This window comes from Falco naumanni, chromosome Z (assembly GCF_017639655.2).
Source record: "Falco naumanni isolate bFalNau1 chromosome Z, bFalNau1.pat, whole genome shotgun sequence".
Classification (NCBI taxonomy): Eukaryota; Metazoa; Chordata; class Aves; order Falconiformes; family Falconidae; genus Falco; species Falco naumanni.
This window is the reverse complement of record NC_054080.1, coordinates 55,221,285-55,239,503: the sequence shown is the minus strand read 5'-3', so window position 1 is coordinate 55,239,503 and position 18,219 is coordinate 55,221,285. Positions and strand designations below refer to the sequence as shown.

At 37.2% G+C, this 18,219-nt stretch overlaps 2 protein-coding genes across 4 annotated transcripts in view; one reads left to right on the top strand and one right to left on the bottom strand.

Moving 5' to 3' along the window:
- The window catches only part of UHRF2 (ubiquitin like with PHD and ring finger domains 2), a 95,289-nt gene extending 80,489 nt beyond the window's left edge, over nucleotides 1-14,800 (top strand). For 2 of the 3 annotated variants that reach the window (XM_040579328.1, XM_040579331.1), the window contains 7 exons: nucleotides 6,142-6,248; nucleotides 8,226-8,388; nucleotides 8,930-9,067; nucleotides 9,882-10,005; nucleotides 10,412-10,575; nucleotides 12,078-12,176; nucleotides 13,704-14,800. In XM_040579328.1, coding sequence (XP_040435262.1) covers nucleotides 6,142-6,248; nucleotides 8,226-8,388; nucleotides 8,930-9,067; nucleotides 9,882-10,005; nucleotides 10,412-10,575; nucleotides 12,078-12,176; nucleotides 13,704-13,850 — 942 coding nt within the window. In that variant the 3' untranslated portion in view covers nucleotides 13,851-14,800. The remainder of the gene's footprint in view (nucleotides 1-6,141; nucleotides 6,249-8,225; nucleotides 8,389-8,929; nucleotides 9,068-9,881; nucleotides 10,006-10,411; nucleotides 10,576-12,077; nucleotides 12,177-13,703) is intronic. The other variant, XM_040579329.1, reaches the window with a different exon arrangement.
- A 2,495-nt stretch (nucleotides 14,801-17,295) lies between these two features.
- The window catches only part of GLDC (glycine decarboxylase), a 52,042-nt gene continuing 51,118 nt past the window's right edge, over nucleotides 17,296-18,219 (bottom strand). The window contains 1 exon segment of the mRNA XM_040580080.1: nucleotides 17,296-17,928. Within this exon segment, the coding sequence (XP_040436014.1) occupies nucleotides 17,785-17,928 (144 nt within the window). The 3' untranslated portion in view covers nucleotides 17,296-17,784.

Sequence of the window (18,219 nt, the reverse complement as noted above, 5' to 3'; positions counted from 1 at the left end):
AAAGTGGTTTATATCCAAAGACAAAAATTTGACTGTCTCACTATACGATAGCTACCAGATACCTTCCTTTTCACTCAGATACACTATTTGTCCACTCTCGTTACCTCCAATACTATGGACATACTTAACATAATAGGACAGCTCCTATTCTGCAGCAGTCTCCTCTCCATCTTTTCTTTTATTGCATATTGGTAGCTATCAGTCCATATAAAATCCTAATTAATAATAAAAAATACCTTTCTTGCATTATTTTCTGAATTTCATTGTCTCCTCTGTACCTGCATTATATTCAGAATTACTTTCCCATTCTGAGAATCCTTATTTTGTTACACAGATGCTTTTTGACATTTTGTACTGCTAGTACTACATCTGTCAAAGTAGTCTTATCTGCCTATTTGTCAGCTTCTCTCATAATGCATTATGGAATCTGTGTCTGTACTGCTCCCATCTGTGCTTTGCCAAAGTTAATTTACAGGACTTTGCATGTATGGTTGTTTCTAAAGCATAGAGGAACCCATTTGACAGAATGATAATGCAGATTAAGTAGAAATTAATGTTGCCAATGCTTAGCAAAGCACTGTTTAGTTCTTTTTTATATTTCATGCTTTCCAAGAAGTGTTCTTCCTGGAATAGTGCCTTAGGTCAAGAACGCAGGCCTTGGTTTCTGTTTGTGAATGCCTGATATACTGAAATACTTACTTTCTGAGATTCATGCATTTTCAAGAGGCATTAGTCATATTGGTGCAATATATGGAATATAGCTAATCTATTCCCTTCATAAATTCTGAAGGATCAGCATAACTCTACTAATCTTCGCTGTGTCAGACAATCACAGGAGGTTGTCTAGTCCAACACCCTGCTAAGGCAGGTTCACCTGCTTTAAACTGAGTCTAAACCATGCTTTTCTTGCTGCACTTCGTGGATTTTTCACTTAAACACTTATAAAAATGAATTCTTATGATACTAAGCATTTATTTAAATACAGGAAATAAAAGAAGGATCAAAGTAACTAAATCTAATTGTATATATAGAAATAAATGAACGTCAAATAGTAAGTGCATGTCTTTTAGACAGGCAAGATTTTCCTTGCCTTGCTGTAACTAGGATTGTAATAATGTAATGAAGTTACTCATACAGATTGGAGGATTTTTTTCCCTCAGTAGAACAATCAATGAGCAATCTCCAACAGATAGTCAAAGATAATTTTAATTTTAAAATGTTGTCTCAAAAACCTGTTTTATCTTCTAAGTAATCTCCCACTACAGAAAAGTGTCTTTGACCTGAAAAGGCATTTTGTGTGTTGTCCTTGGTGAACCTGGTTTGAGGTCGGAACTGATTTTGAACGGAGCAGAAGGATGAATCCAGATTGGGTAGCCTCAGTTGTTTACATACCAGTGTTTAGTGCAAAGGTCTGGTAATCCACTGTTTTGTCACTGAACATGGAAAGGAATAAGAAAAATCTCAGGAAGTGGTGCACATACAGTAGCTATCTATTACTGTCATTTGGGAACTATTTTGTAAAATGTAGACCTACTTCCATCACCCATTAGCCACCTTCTGCCGCTTCCTGCCTTGAAGCTGTCTTACTTACTGTTCCAAGGTCCAGACTGGGTAATGCTGGAGTGGTTCAGTGTTTTCATCGTGGTGGAATGTGCCGCACTACTGTCAGGTTCTTGCTTTCAAGGGTGGTTGTGGGGAAGACTCTGAAACACCAGTTATGATATATTCAAGCTCTGCGCTTAATGCAAGGGGTTTTTTATTGATTTATAAATGAAATATGTAATTTAGCCTTTCCTTTTTAATTGACACTTTTTACTGCAGTGCTAAACCATGAAATTATCAAAAATAAATCAGACAATTGGGCAGATAGACCAATTCTCTCAGCACTTACGTGCATACAGACTTGTGAGATTTTAATGGAGATAAATGATGACATGATTCAGTTTCAGGTGTCTCTACTATTAGGAAAAGAAAATCTTGTCAAATGTAATTGTCTGATAGTTAATATTTGTCTTGGATTTAATAACTTCATTTAAAAAGGCTTAGTGCTTTTTTATTTTGCTTTGTCATATTAACCAAAATCTTAGCCTTTATTCATCACGTTTTAGCGAGGTGTACTGATGAATTGCTGGGTTGATGAACTGATGAAATTTTGGGGTTTCTTGTATGAAGAAAGCCAGTAAGACTTTTTTGTTGTTGTTTAGACTGAAGGTTGAAGCTCATCTAGAAAATCTGTGTTGAGAATAGTGTATTTTACTAACAGATAAATACAGTTGTTGTGTATATGTTGGGACCAAACTTTGAAATCTAAGCCTGATACCAGAGGTGTTAATGGAAGGAGAAAATACTTGAGCTATCTTGAGGTAGCTGATATTCCAGCAGCTTGATGAAGTTAGTGCCCCTGTCAGCTGCTGCATAAGAGCAACCCATAGCAATAATGAGGTCAGACGCTTAGCTGGGATTTGCTTTCTTCATTCTCCATTATATCTCTGTTAAGACTTAAAACTGGTTATGTGACAGTGCTGGAATAGTGGAGTACAATTTAATACAACTCACAATCTGCTTGTGCTGTGTGTCTGAGGATGACTGGCTTATAATTCTAGAGCTTCAGGCTCATCTTCCACTCACATGCCTCAGTATGAGATACCAGGGTCAGTGCTACTGTGGCTGAAATTCATTTGCTCTATAACGTAATGAAACTTACAAACAGGACAGTTAAGAAATAACTTTATGGAGACAACATAAGAAAGAGAGACATACAGAAGGTAGTAAGAGAAGACAGAATAACAAAGGTCTTACTAGCTGTTGAAAGAATGTTTTGGTGCAAGGAAGTTGAACTAAGCTGTGAAAAGGAGGAGAGAAATGGCAGAATTACATATTTTGAGGTAAGAAAATGGGGGAAAGGTAGGAAGAAGAAAGAGAGGGGGAAAGCTGAGACTGTTTTAATAGTGCTTTACTTTGTTTCTTAAAGAAGAATATGCAGACATCAATAATTCCTTTTGCCAAATGTTTCTTTTAACTGTTGAATGCAGAATTTACAGCAGCATCAGTATCTTAAGCTTTGCTTTCTGATCTTCTTGAGAAAAAAATATCTTTCTGTGTTTATCGGTCACATAAAGGGTATGAGTTGAACATTGTTGTGAGTGATAGGAAGATCCCACATTGTCTATAATGAGTCACTACTCATCAAAAGATCCCAAATGATAAGCTGTGTGAATAGTCCTTGCATACTCCACTTCCAAAGTGAAATACTGTAACCCTGATGGAAGTGGGTTCTGTAGCTCTTCCATTAGGTCTCCAGTCCCGTTAGGACTACCAGTATCCCCATTTCACTTCTACTTGTCATGGACAAGGACATGGACAAGGACTCTGTGTCTGTGCATCACTTTTGCCATTCTAGATTTTATCTCTTTACAAGCACTTATGTCCTCCTGAATTTTTCTTTCTCTCCTTGTTTAGGAGTTGCTCTTGTATCAGAGGTTCAGATGTCCTCCCCATTTCTTTTAATCCAGTCCGGATCAGCGAGTGCCCTGTATGGCAGGATCTATGTTGTTTTCCTCCAGTTTTAGGGACTGTGTGTCTTAGTTCCTTGCAATCCCTTTTTTTTTAATTTTTTTTTTTATTATATCTTATGTGAAGAAGTATGTGTAGCTCTTCTGGGAAGTAAAGCAGAAATGAGCCTTCCTTACACTGGGGGGGTGTTAAAAGATGCAGTTTTCTTGTTATTTGATCTGTAACAATTATGCTCCATAATTGTTCCATTTCTCCTCCATTTTCATTCCCCTGGATTTCCAGCTCCCCACAAATCCATACAGTTTTGCCTGTTTATGCATAGAACACTTTGGATAATTAAAGAGAAGCAAATGTAAACTATCAAAAGTGTGGAATCCATTCAAGAGGTGAGCATGTATGCATAGGCCTTATACCCACACTCTTTCTTCAAGCATAAAGCCTTCTGGTTGCCTGTGGTTAGAGTACTACCCAGAGAACCACTCAGTCTTTCTCTGAAGACATTGGAAGTTTGGTGGGTTTAGACCTTTTACATTTAACCCATTTTCTATAGAAGTGTGTTCCAGCAGGTAATGATGAATACTGGTGCATTTATGCCTTCTCGCTTGAGCTTTTTTGGCTCAAGTCTGTAGTGGTTTGTCTTTGATTTATGTTCATCTTTTATGATAAAAAAGGCTATTCAGTACCTTTTATGATAAAAAAGACTATTCAGTACCTTCTTCTCATGAAGATTGTTCTACCTAGTTGTGATAAACAAAACAGTCTTGTGTTTTAAATAATTTTCTCCATCTTCCTCATGTATATATAGTGGAATTTGTCTTTCTTCTGTTTTTTTACGTTCTTACATAGATGTTATTTCAGTATTTGTCTCAACATTATGTTCTAAAAAGAGGAAAAAAATCACCTTCCAGTTTCAGTTTATTTCTGCTTGTGCATCAAAAAACTGCTGCAGCAGTTTCCCCACTCTGCCACACCATGAACATGTGTTCAGTTTCTTCTTTGCTATGAAACCCAAATCATTCTGGATTCTGACTTTCCAAGATACATCTTTCTGGTTTTCTGAGCTTGGCACAAGCTTCTTATCCAGTGTTGAAATGCAATTTGTTTGAATGGGCCTGATTCATCAAGCAAATCCATCCCTATTCATATTTTTATCACAATCATCTTTGTGTGATCTGCACATTTTCTTTCCTTGACAATCACTGAAAAATTAAACATATCTCAGTTCTGTGATACCTTATTTTATACAATTGATTTTATGTCCTTTCTTAGTAAATAGTTCTTACCTTGTCAGTCTTTCATTCGTTTGAAGTTGTTTCATATATTGTCCTTGTACAACATCATTCTATTTCTGTTATTTTTTAGAGATTCATTGAGCAGAGTAAGTAGGCTGTTTTAAGAAATTATATACCAGTGTTTGTACATGTCTTTGTTAGGTTTAGAGTATTTTTTTAACTTCATAGCACTTGTTTGTTACTGTATCTAGATAAATTTCAAACAAAAAATACTCTAATGTGGCAGCTGAATTTCTGTTAGGTTTTCCCTACATGGAATAAATTAAACATAATCTCTAAAGTTAATCTATGGCCTTGTTCAACCAGCATTTCTCTTTCTAACTTTCTCTTTTTCTGCTGTTGTCAGTCATGAAATAATCTGTAACAGTCTTGCACTGGATCCTTAATAATGTCAGACTTTTAATAGTGGTAAGAAATTGACTGAATTTTACTACTGCGTACATGTTCAGATTTTTGCTATAAAAATTCATATAAAAATTATTTTCCTATTAAGTATTTCTCTTCTACTATTGCTTCATGCTTTGTACAAAAAAGTTGCATCTCCAAAGAGATATAATATTAAATTTATTTTTAAAATATATATATGTATATAGAAATACTTGGATTTGTCAGGAGTAGCATGAACTTCTGTGACGTATTTCCTAAAGAAAACAGTAATACTCACTTTACTTACATGTATGTAGATTTTTACTTTTGTTGCAGTTCATGGTAAAAGATTTCATCAACCTTCCTTCAATTTAGAGAAAATTCTATGTAGGAAATACACTACAGTATTATATCAGCTTACAAAATGTGAATCTAAATGAGTTTAAGCTCTTAATACTTCAGAAGAGCTGCGATTATTATTGCATTAAAGCACCTGCCTTATACGTAAGGCAGAGCTGTTTGTACTTAATAGCACTGAGCCTCTTGCACGAGCTGAAGTGATCCCTCCAAGGTATTTGTTATGTATTCTACAGACATGATATTCTTGTAAACTAATTGAAAGCTCTAGAGCAAGTAAACACTTACTAGAATATGTTCCCTTCCTCAGAATATTCTTTTTGTTGTTCTCAAAAATGGCTTTCTAAAAGGTGCTGAAGTCCAATTTTTTAAGGCAGGCAATTTATTAATAAGATTTTTCTGGAGAATATGTTATGTCCAGACCAGTCCAGTAGCTTTGTGCTGGCACAAGTGCTGTAGAAGGACATGATGCTGAAATTGAAAACGCATCTTTCTGTGCCTTGGATTATAGTTTTTCTCTCTCTGACTAAATAGAACAAATGAAGTTCCATATTTTTTAAATTGAGTTGCTTTACTTTGATGTGTTAAAACAAAGTATAATCTTCTTGCACAGGATCGAGGAGATGAATTTACTTACACTGGGAGTGGAGGTAGAGATCTTTCTGGCAATAAAAGGATTGGAGAACATTCATTTGATCAGACGTTAACACACATGAATAGGTAAGTTTTGAAGATAAAAGTTAAAAAGCATTCTAAAGCAAAGAGATGAGTTATAGTGCTTTAATTTAAACCAGCATTTTGCTGTGTTCATTCACCCCTGTACATGCTGCTTTTATAAACAGTGGTGCCTCCTGCTGCTAAGAGGCTTTTTATCAAGCATTAGGTTTTGTTGATTTAAAGAAACACACACACAATAAAATATTTTGCTGTATTGCTGGTGCAGCTAGTACTCATGTCACCTGTTGAAATTGTGCTACAATTTCCTTCAGGGGACTCTGTTTCAATTTAATGAGAACTTTGTCAAAACTCTTGGGTGAAAGTTTTATATTGCAGGTGTTTCTTTTTAAATTTCTTCTTCAATGGTTAAATCAAAAAATGTAAGTAGGAAGCAAGCATGTTCATTTTCCCATGTTAAATCTTTTCCATTTTGCTACCCCTTTCTTCCATCATAGTTTTCTGTGAAAATCAAGGAATTAGGGTGTTGCTTTATATTGAGGTCATTTTACATTCTCTAAAAGCCTTCCTGAACAAGGAGTTCTCCATCCTTTTCTGTTTCTGAAAGCGTAATTTCTGCTAATGCAACTGACCACTTAACACCTGTGGGGTGTGGAGATAGGCCAAGACCTTTTCTTTGCCACGTTTGCTTTTAGGTAAGATCTGCTGCTGTGAAGCCAAGTGGAAAGGGAGTCTTCCAAGCTTTTTGTGGTGCTTAGGTGGGAGAGGGGAAAAGCTTGACATGGCTGCTGAAGAGGCAGGGAGGGAGACAGAGAGGGAATGTGATGTGAGCAAGGGGGGAAGGAAGATGAAGGTAGGTTTAGGCAATAGGTTACAAGCATATTTAGGGAGCAGAGTAAACTTGCTTTAGGAAGAGAATTAAAAGTTGGATTCCCTAGTGTCAGCATTTGTTTGCTCTTAGCAGATGAGAAATCCACTGGTGAAGCTTGCCTTGTAGCTTTGCAGGCACTGGTGCACATGGAGTGTAACAAGGGGCAGCTCTCAGTTACTGGTTTTGATACAAGTATTCAAGCATTTTGATACTGAAAGTTATGATTCGTGCAGTTGAATCAGTACTGCTTTTGCTTGTCCAGTTATTTTTCCTTTTTAAAGTTTTGGTTTTGTATTAGCAATTTCACTGTATGCCTGTCTCATACTGTTCTGTACCATGTGGGGTTTATACTCATAACACGGCTGTTTATAAACCCTACAATTTCTTCAGTTCTGAGATCCATGGTTGGTTTGGTTTGAGTCTGATTCTGAAGGGTTTTCAATCCCTGAACAAACTACGCTGTGGCAGTAGAAATACTGTTCATTACGGCAGCTTGGCGTAGTAGGTGTTCATGCTGTCTCGCTCCAGGTTTCTGGAAGAGGGTCTTGGTGGTAGCTAGTGGGTAAAGGGATCTGCTTGTCCTTGAGTTACCTACTATTACCTAACTCCTACTTTGAGGCCATTTATGTTTTATGTGAGCGGTTTCACTTAATTTTTAGAGGTTTTTTGAATGGTTACTATGTACTTTTTTTCTCTATTGTGTTTTTCATCATATTCATTGCTTTTGTGTACACACTTATAAAGCCTTAAAATCCGCAGTTAATGAGGAATAGTGATAGGGAAAGCTTGCCTTTTGTTATATTTTTCTTTTAATTCTCTCAGTGCTGTTTAGGAAGGGATTATTCTAAAAATGAATAATATTGAATCTAAAAGGATTGGTTTGTTTTATTTAGAAATATCAGCTGATTTTTCATCTGAAACCTTGACAGCAAGATTTTTTGTGTTCCCATTTTTTTTCTTACCATACCTGGTAGCATATATGCCATTGCATCCGTTGGTTCTGCCGTTTTTAAAGACTACACTGAAAAGTTCTGTGCTGCTTGATACAGCATAATTAGACAAGTGGAATAGATATGACTTAATTACATTAATTCTCAAAAATCTGTTGAGTGAAGTAGTCTGGTTTATGGAGACTTTAAATCTCTTTCTAGGGCATTGGCCCTTAACTGTGATGCCCCACTGGATGACAAAAATGGAGCAGAGTCTAAGAACTGGAGAGCTGGTAAGCCAGTCAGAGTAGTGCGCAGTTCAAAGGGACGGCGAATCAGCAAATATGCCCCAGAGGAAGGCAACAGATACGATGGCATTTACAAGGTACCCTGATTTCTTCTGAGTGCAACATAACATCTTTCTTCAGCTAGTTCAAAATATCTCATATGTGTTACATTGCAAATGCATCATTATTACTTAGAAATAGTTCTTTTTTTCTCCGTGATAGCTTTTTAGCCCTAGCTTATTCTGTGAAGAACCAAAATGAAACTATTCAGAGCAGTGATAATAGAACATAATCTGTAATAGGATATATAAAGTTGAATATGACAGCTACTTTCTGTGAGCTTACTGAGTCATATTCATCCCTGGAAATCAAATAATTTCCTCACTCCTTCCAACTACATCCTAGCTTTTTGTGTGTTTAATGACTTCTCAGCTTCTGAAATAAAGGCACGTGCCTTTTAAGAGCACTGTATTTATCAGAAATACAAAAATTTCTCACCTGAGGGAACAGCTGCTGTATGATATATAATGTAATGGATAACTTAGTCTTCTCATGTCTTCTTAAACAATTGAAGCATGACTATATGCATGTGTTTGGCTTGTGATAAAATAATGGCAGTAATTTTATATTGTTGTTTAGGTGGTGAAATATTGGCCAGAAATTGGAAAATGTGGATTTTTAGTTTGGCGCTATCTTCTGAGGAGAGATGATGTTGAGCCTGCACCTTGGACTTCAGAAGGAATGGAGCGGTCAAAGAAACTGGGTCTGAGCGTACAGGTTCGAATCAGGACTCGCTGAGTTGTTTTTATTCCTGGTTCCAGTAAACGAATTCCAGAAATAGAAATCAGTTAAATTGAAGGCCCGTTTTTTCCCCTGTACTTCACTGTGGCAGGATTTAATGCCAAAAACCACTACAGATTATCTGCAGACTGGAAGAATCCTGTAATAGTGGCACAGCAGAAGGAACGGTGGATGAAGCTTTCTGCCTTAGCAGTGAATTGTTTTGCATATATGGATTGGAAAATGCAGAGTTTGAATCCAGTTTTGTGATCCTTAAGCTGGAAAGAATTTCTACAAGCCACTGTTGTTATAGTTGAGTCTGTCTGAGAAATCTAAAAACCTGCACATTTTTATCTATTTTTCTCTATATATGACTGAGGAGTTTGTGTAATTAGTGTATTCAGAATTAAACTGACCTGGGAGGACTTGGGCATTGCAGAATCCATGTAAGATGTGAAGAATCAACATACAGTTTCTTTTCTTAGCAAGACAATGGTGTGTCTTGCAGCATACCATCATCTTCAACTTTGCCTGATTTGTATAGTCGATAGGGCATGGATATGGATATGGATATCAGGTTCCTTTTAATACAATCAGGTCTGGATTAGATTCTTTGACTTGACTACACTTTCTTAGTAATAGATACTGAAATGTTTTCTCCATCCTGTAGGGTTTTAAACATTATTTTGTAGTTGTTATTTAAATATGTACTCACAGGGTTTTAAAGTCTTTTAGAAATTAGTCTTGTTGGTACTTGGGAATTTCTGTATGCCAATGGATTTTGTTTTAAATCTGTACTGTTTTATTTTAGTATCCAGAAGGTTATTTGGAAGCCATGGCTAGTAGGGAGAAGAAAGATAAGGTTAAAAAGCAAGCTGTGAAACACGAGCCAACCAGCCAGAGTAATGGAAACCAGAAAAGGACAATTCATGATGGTATTGCTTTTTACCTTCTTAGCGTTCATCAGCAAAGCCTGTCATGTTACATTTATTAAGCCAGCAGCGTGAAAACTTTGCAGAAATATGAAGTTATGTGGAATGCTAATGTAAATTGATAAGCACATGCTCTGTAATGAAGTACTAGTGTAGGGACCTTACCCTATTTACTGTTCTTAGGGAGTTTTTTTCTCTTAAGCTCTGTAGAAAAATGAACAGCCTTCTGTGCAGCTGTGTGCTGCAGTTCAAAACAATGCTGATGAGTATGAGTTGGAATAGGGATTTGATTGCCGCAATCCATGAGTGTAATCCATGTTTTACCCTTCTAGAAACAATTTTCTCTTCCCCTTCTATTAGTTCAAACTAACATTCTGTTGTTACTGTGTCTGATGGTCATAATCTTAAGCAGGTATAGAGGAACCTACAAATACACCCAAAGCCATGAGGATGGGAGATGGAGGGAAAGGAGAGGCTTTCCAGCTGACCCAAGAGCAGCAGTGGCTGATTAGAGAAGACTGTATGAACCAGAAACTGTGGGATGAAGTACTTGCTTCTCTTAAGGAAGGACCAGTATGTTTGCTGCATGCATAATTTTTAATGTTTACCTTTTATTTGGACTGTTAGGAGAAATCTTGAGTGTCTCCTGAAACCTGATTTGCATGTTGAACTTTTGCTGAATATAGACTGTCTAGCATTATTTTTATTTCTAAGACTTTGATTCCAAGAAAACAATCCTCGCTTGTACAATTTGCTGTTGATGGCTTGGTTTACGCTAGCTTAATAGAGATATTTCCTTGCTCAAAACACATTTTGAAGTTAGAAGTGGCCTTTCTTTTTATTTTCATTTTTGAAGGGAGCATGTTTTCTCTGAAATTACAAATATGTTTTTGTGCTGTGCTGATGTGAGAAATCAGACAGGAAGATAATTTTAGTCACTACTTTTTGTTTAGAAAGAAACAGAAAATACAGCTTGCTAGCTTTGTTTAAACAGAGTATAGAAGTACTGTCATCTTCAGATTTAGATATGAAATGAAAATACTTTAATCCAAATCTAGATTATCCCATTTTGTCAAGAGGGAACCTTAAGTAAGAGAGAAAATACATTCCTTCCCCTAAATGTCAAGAAAATAGCAAGGGTAGCTCAAGATTGAAGAGACTATAGACGCTTGCATAAAAAAAAGTCCACAAAAGGAGTGTCTCCCAAAATATTATGTCTTACAGTGGTAATTAGTCTTATAGATGTCAAGGTCATGTTTATTTTAGCTGTTTTGTAGAAGAAATCAAGGCACTAAGAAGTTAAAAAAACTTAATAAAACTCAGCTCAGTGAAAACCAAAGCATTGGTTGCAAAGTGAATATCTAAAAATGGACATACATAATTAGTTTATTTGAGAGTTACCAGTAGCTATTTATGGTGTGTCTGTAACAGAAAAAGCACCTATAACTCCCTGTTCTTCTACTCATAGTACTAGTTTTTACTGTAATGCTCTTGCAGTTGTTACTGGGTAGGAACTGTGTAAAGTTACACACTGTTACCTGTCTTCTGTCCAGTGTCTGTAATGACTAGAAGGAATTCCAGCTCTTAAAATTGTGCAGGATGACAGGCAATAGAGATATGTGTCTGTAAAAAGGAGAAAACAATAATTTAAAATTAGCTGAGTTACTGAGAGGTCATTCTTCTACAGATTCTTACTGATAAGATTTCCATATGGTTCCAGAGGCAGAGATCTTTCAGGGACATGCAGATTTCTAGCAGCAGTTAACAAACGTAATTACTAAATTTTCTGACCTATGTTAAGAATCAGGCATGAGGAGCCCTCCAGTCTGTTTCATTTTGTTTATAACAATACTCATACAAACAAGTAAATAATCTTTAAAACATTAGTTCTCTGATTTGTGGAAGAGCAGGGAAATGAAGCAGTTATGGACCTGCTTTCTAATTACCTTTAGAAAGCTGCACTCATGGATATGGAGGACTTAACTTCTGGAAGTTCATTGTCTTTTATGTAAATAAGTGGCATTTATGAGAGCTGTAATAGTGCTTGTCTTTTTTATTCCTTTGCCCGACACTAGAATTTTCTGAAGAAACTGGAACAATCCTTTATGTGTGTCTGCTGCCAGGAGCTGGTTTACCAGCCAGTGACAACAGAGTGCCTCCACAACGTCTGTAAAGTAAGAATAAACTCAGTCTTGCTCTGGGCTGTTTTCTTGGATCTGAAACACCAGTCGCCAAAGCCGTATGTTTTGTAGGAAGACAATAATTGTTGCCTAACATTCTGAGCAAAAATATGCAACAAGTTTGCATTTGGTGATTGCTGTGTAACCGTATTTTTGTGTAATAAAGCATGGAAGTACATTTAGGATCGTTCCTGATAGACATATGAGTGAATGTTACCATTGCTGGCATTCCTTTGTGATCGGTAGAATTACAATAGGAATTGGTTTGGTCTAGGAGCTAGATGTTGGTACAGTAACAATAATTATTTTTTTTTACATAGTTAAGGAATAAAACCAGATTTTATAATTGTGTTGCACACTTATTATTAAAAGAGTGGTTGAAAGGATGCAGGGAGAATACAAGAAAATTATTTGGTCTTACTTGGAGTAAGTTACGTTATCTTGTTATTCCAAATTCTTGGTGGTATTTGTGGTAGGAGGGCCACAGAAGTCAGTTTATAACACATATCTTAAAATCTCAATTGCTTGGATATAATATAAGGAGTATGGAATCCAATTTGTACTAGAGTTAATTTTTGTAGTACTAGTGTGTACAGAATCATGTGCTGAATTGTGCCTGTCCGAACTGTGCCTGCCATACCTGGTGTTTCTGCCTGAGAGCCTGAAAGGATTCAAACTATTACCATCCTAGTACAGTATCTGGTAGTGCAGGCTTGCTGTTCAAGAAGGTATGTATCACTCCAGTAAAAATCACTGTGTTGTTATGGATGGCCTGCAGACATAGAATGATTATGGCTCCTTAAAAACATAAAAACTGTTGTGAAAGGGTTAATAATTAGAATTACGGAAATTGGAAGACCATGGAGAAGAGAAAGCTTTATTTGTGAATACAAAATAGCATCCAGTTAAAGATGTAAGGAACAGTTTGGTAGGAAGATGCTGTCGCTGTTTGGGTACAGATCTGCCCTGATAAATTTCTGATACTCAGCTGAGATGCTTGGTCTCTCTGCAGCCTGTAGTAACCTAGTAAGGAGGGCAGCACTGATGATAATGTGTTAGAGACCGTATGATTCTGCGTACGCCTTTAAAGCTTACAGAATCTCATCTGATGAGGTAGATGTAGATGATTATTACATAAACTGTATACCTGGTATACTCACCTTCCGCTTGAAATGAAAGTCTGGAAGACTGTAGCAATCTAACCGTGAAGCTAGAAGGAAGCTACAGACGTTGCTTTGGTTCACAGGAAGGCACTTGTGGGAATTAAGGGGAAATCTCAGTAGTGATTTAGTTTAATTCCTCCCAAGCTCAATGTTTCGTACCCCAGCAGGAAGCAGTTCACTTGTCAGGACATTTTAGTCGTAGAGGCAGAGGCAGGCGCCACAGGGCTTGGTAATGAGTTCCTGTTTTCTGGCGGTACAGCAGATTGCATCTTTGGTTTATAGTGATTCTTCAGTTTTTGCTGGTTGAGGAGTCAAACAAAGTTCTCACAGTTGACTTCTCTGTCTTTGTGTGTCCTAGAGTTGTTTACAGCGCTCCTTCAGAGCTGAAGTCTTCACCTGCCCTGCCTGCCGCTATGACCTGGGAAAGGGCTACACCATGGTTCCCAACAAGATACTGCAGACACTACTGGACCAGTTCTTCCCTGGTTACAGTAAAGGACGATGATGTGCTCAGATCCTTCCGTACTTCTCCCAGTGACTTTATAGACAGTAAAGGAGAATAAACATGGGAAATTCAACAGTGGACCAGCCAGCTTGATGGGACTCAATATCTTGTCACATTTTGAAGCAGCTAACCCTCTTCCCCTCATAGCCATCTTTTTGGTGTAGTGAGAACTCCAACTCTTAGCTGTCTTTTAACATCAAGGGTAGTTTTGGCCAGTTATCAAATAGTTTTTAAAGGAAAAAAAAAAAAAAAAAAAAGCCTCAGCTCTTACTGGCCTAGCTGATGCTTAATTTATGATTTGTTTTTTTTGTAACTACCTCAGGACAGAGGAAAATAAATTGTGGGGATGACAAAAAGTTAGTTAAGTTTTAGCTACACACTGCCTCCTGAATATTAGTTGTGCCTGGTCCATGTGGTTTGATTTACAAAAAAAAAAAACCCCAAACCAAAACAAAAAACAGCAAAAAAACCAGAAACAGCACTTAAACCAGCTGGATTAAAGAACAGCAAATTCTGTGGTGTGCATAATCCTTTTTTGTCTTTTTCTTCTGTTATGCTGTATTTTTTTGCAAGAACAGGCTGATTTTTAGTCTATTTTTGTGAGCTTCATTGTGCTTTTCTTGTATCTTATGCAAGTTGACTACTAATGACTAATGAGAACAATATGAATGCATTGTTGCTGCATTAGTGTGAAGTGATCTGTGTTTTTTGCACTTAAAGAGGGTATTCAAGACACTCTAGTTGTGTAAAAAATATTTCATATTAAAAAGCCACTTCTGTATTAGTTAAACTGTATGCTTTTAGTAGGTCTTGTATCAGTGGCAATACATCTACACAGCATTGAAGGCAGTGCTAGCTTGGAGAGGGTTCAAATCGCTTCATATTGTGATCTGAAATTTTATATACAATATATCCCCCCCCAAATATACCTTATTAAATATTTTATGATTCAGAAAAGTTGCTAATGTTGTTTTTACTGTTATCCACTTATTTAAATTATAACATTTTTATAGGATTTTTTTTCCAGATTATTAAATGCTTTCTTTTGGGTGGGCTTCTTATTTTTCAGACATGAGGCTTTATATTCCTTAGCTCATTTCACAATGAAAAAAACATTGTTAATTAAGAAAAAAAAACCAGCCTGACATCAATGTCCATGGCCTCACACTTACTGTAGGGCAGCAGCTGTCACGTAGCTGCTCTGGTCTCTGCTGAGCGTTTGAAGAAGCTTGTTAGTGCTCAGTCCATGTACCAGAGTGAGAGGCAGCCCTTCGTGCCCTGCTGGTGTTGGCAGTGTTGCTGCCAGAGCCGGCTCGATGCAGCTGGGAGCTCTGGGTGCCCCACACAGCCATTAGGCAGATTCCCACAGTGGGATGGGACTGCACTGACAGCCTGTAACCTGCAAAGTAGGCATATATAGGAGTATATATGGAAGTACATGGGTCATTCTCAGTAACTTAAGGTCTTGCCCATACCCGTGGTGTGGTGATGAATCAGTCATTGAGATGTACGTGGCAGCGCTGTTTCTTGTGGCTGAAAGTTAGCTTTGTGGCTTGTTCACCTCATTGGAAGTACGTAACTTCTCTCCCTCCCCCCAGTCTCCCTCACATTCTACTTAGGTTTTCAGTTGCATCCAAAATACCTAATGCTGGTACTACCCCTCATATATCAAAAAAAGGTGCTGCTGAACAGATTTGAAAGATGTAATTACTCAGCTTTTTCTGTGCTTACTGGAATGAGGGTTCAGCCTTTGTCCGGTAGGTGAATTGGCATTAGTGTTAAGCATACGGTTTAAAAGAGCTGTAGACAGATTCTTATATCCTGTTGAACTTGTTTTGCAAAACAGTAGCTCAGTATTTTATGGGGAAAGCAGATGTAATTTTACCTTCATAACAATCATTGCATCTGTGCAGTAAGCATATAGGATTTGTGGCTTTTTACTTTGTAGTTGAGTGCTGTAAAATATTTTATAGCTTTTAATGCTTTTTTCCATTTGATAGCTTTTACCAGTTAATTGATATGAATTTGCCAGTTTGAGGTCAACAATGCTAAGTTCTCTTCTTAATACAAGAATACGTAAACCGATTTTTTAATATGTCTTTTAACTGACAGACACAATCCAGCAACATGTAGCTGCCTTTAACAAACAAAGTAGCTTGACATGACAAGGCTGTGTGGAGTTAGATTGGCACCATAGAAAGACTGTCCCTTCCTCACATACAAGTTTGCAGTGTTTTTTCACAATTCTTTACACCCTTACTGCTATTATCAGTAGGTAATAAAAGATGCTCTTTTCAATAGTAAATTCTAGAGTATAAAATTCTGATTTTCTTCACTATATATTTAGACGTTTTAGGACCTGGGTGCAGCTGTTCATGTCAAAACTGTATCTGGCCTAACCTTCCTTTAATGAAATCCATTCCGGTCTCCTGTCATCTGCAATCTCTTTGTGTAATTAAAGCCTCCACTGAAGTTGTAAGGTAGGTAATGAAAAAGCTGCAGTCCCAAAACTTTCATTATAAAGGACACAAAATTACAGTACTTAAAATAGTGCACCTCATCTGTGTTACTTCAGAGAAAGCTCCCAGGCATGTGTGCATGTAGACCTTAAAAAAGTGGTCGAGTGGTTGCTGGTTGTAAAGTCCAGAACTGCGCAGCCTTCCCACACTGTTGAGTGTTGCCCCAGTACCTACTTCCCCATTCACCAAAAGCCTGCTTCTTGTGCCTGACTGAGTTTGTCTCTACAGGGGCGCTCACTTCCATCAAACACTAATTAATCTGCACAGACCCACTCTCAGCTTCCTTTCAAATGCAGTTGCAACATGCATGGTTTGCCAGTGTAACTGGTGAGAGGACTGGGATTATATAAATTTGACTCAGAACAGGTAAGAAGAGGTTCCTGTTCAAGGTCTTGCGTGCTGGCGACTGAGTGATCGGATGTGGCATTGTGTGTAGCAGTAGGGCTCTGGTCTTGGCGTGCTGTTAGTATTCTTGGAGGGCCAGGGATAAAGCTGTGAATCGGTTTTTACACAAGCTGTAGACTTGCATGACAAAGCAAGGCAAGCTGTGTGCACTGTACAAACCAAAGCCAGTATCCGAAATGAGAAACTGTGGAAGGGGAATACTTTGTTAGACAAGCTCTAACTTGTACTAAGCAGCCCGTTAGAAAAGGTGCCTCTGTGCCTTATCTGGAACAAGAGAATTAGGTGGAACCACAAGAAAAAACTGATGTGCTACAGAGAAAAAGTTGTGTTTGTTAATGCTCAGCAAAACATCATTCTAGCTCATTAAAAAAAATCAGATTTATTTAACTATTAATCTCTGCCCGTATTTGCCTTGTTACTGCTCTGGCAGTTCTGACAAATCAGAACTTAAGCTTCATAATTTCATACTGCTCTGTGCAACAAATCTAGCTGAAGTGTTAAAATCCAGAACATGACAACACTTAGAATTCTGACCAATTTTATTAGAGTACTAACACTGGTAGGTAAAAAAAAACAGTAAGAAATATTAACACTAACAATGCTAGTGGGCATACATGAAGAAAATTAAACAATTACATCTTTTTTTTTACAAAATATAAACAATTACTCCTGCAGTTAATATTCATTACTATTGCCTTATGCATCTGCATCTTTTCTACTTTTTTTAATCTTATCTTCCATGCCACTTTGCAAATTGGGTGTTAATTTTTAGAACTAGCACAAAACAGACAAAATGCTGAATCAAGGCAACTTTAACATCAACTGCTGCAGAACAATCACATTTTGTTTACACCTAACATACTGCCTGTATTTACATTTTAACTGAGCAGTGATTCAATTAACAAACACAGTGATTATCCAAAATATACATAGTATATAAATCCCCTATCAGGTCTGGGAGGAAAAGGCCATCCTGATGGACTCCGAAATCCAGGCAGCTGGAAGCAGTCTTACGAAGATGCTCTCTTCTGTTCAGAAAAGGGAGATTCGTAGGCTTCCATTGGTGGGCAGGTACAAACCAGATGTTGATCTCCATATATGTCATCGATGCGAGCAATTGTGGGCCAAAACTTGCTTTCAGGCTTCACAAATGGCTAAGTACCAAAGAAAAAAACAGCTATTTTGATTTTTGTACAAAGCAAATCTACATAATAGCAATAGACTTTAGAAGTTTTAAAAATTATGAATGCTGCAGAAGTGGATTTTTTGAAGTGAAATCATACTTCAATTCTTTTTGCAGTCCCTGAAAGTTAACAGGGATGTATAACAGAGTTGGCAAAAGAGTATTTACATTTTCAAAAAAGTGTAACCATGTTCTCTTAACAAATGCTTGCAAAGAAGCAGTTGTCATGGGATAAAAGAAAACGGACCCTTTGAATAACTGG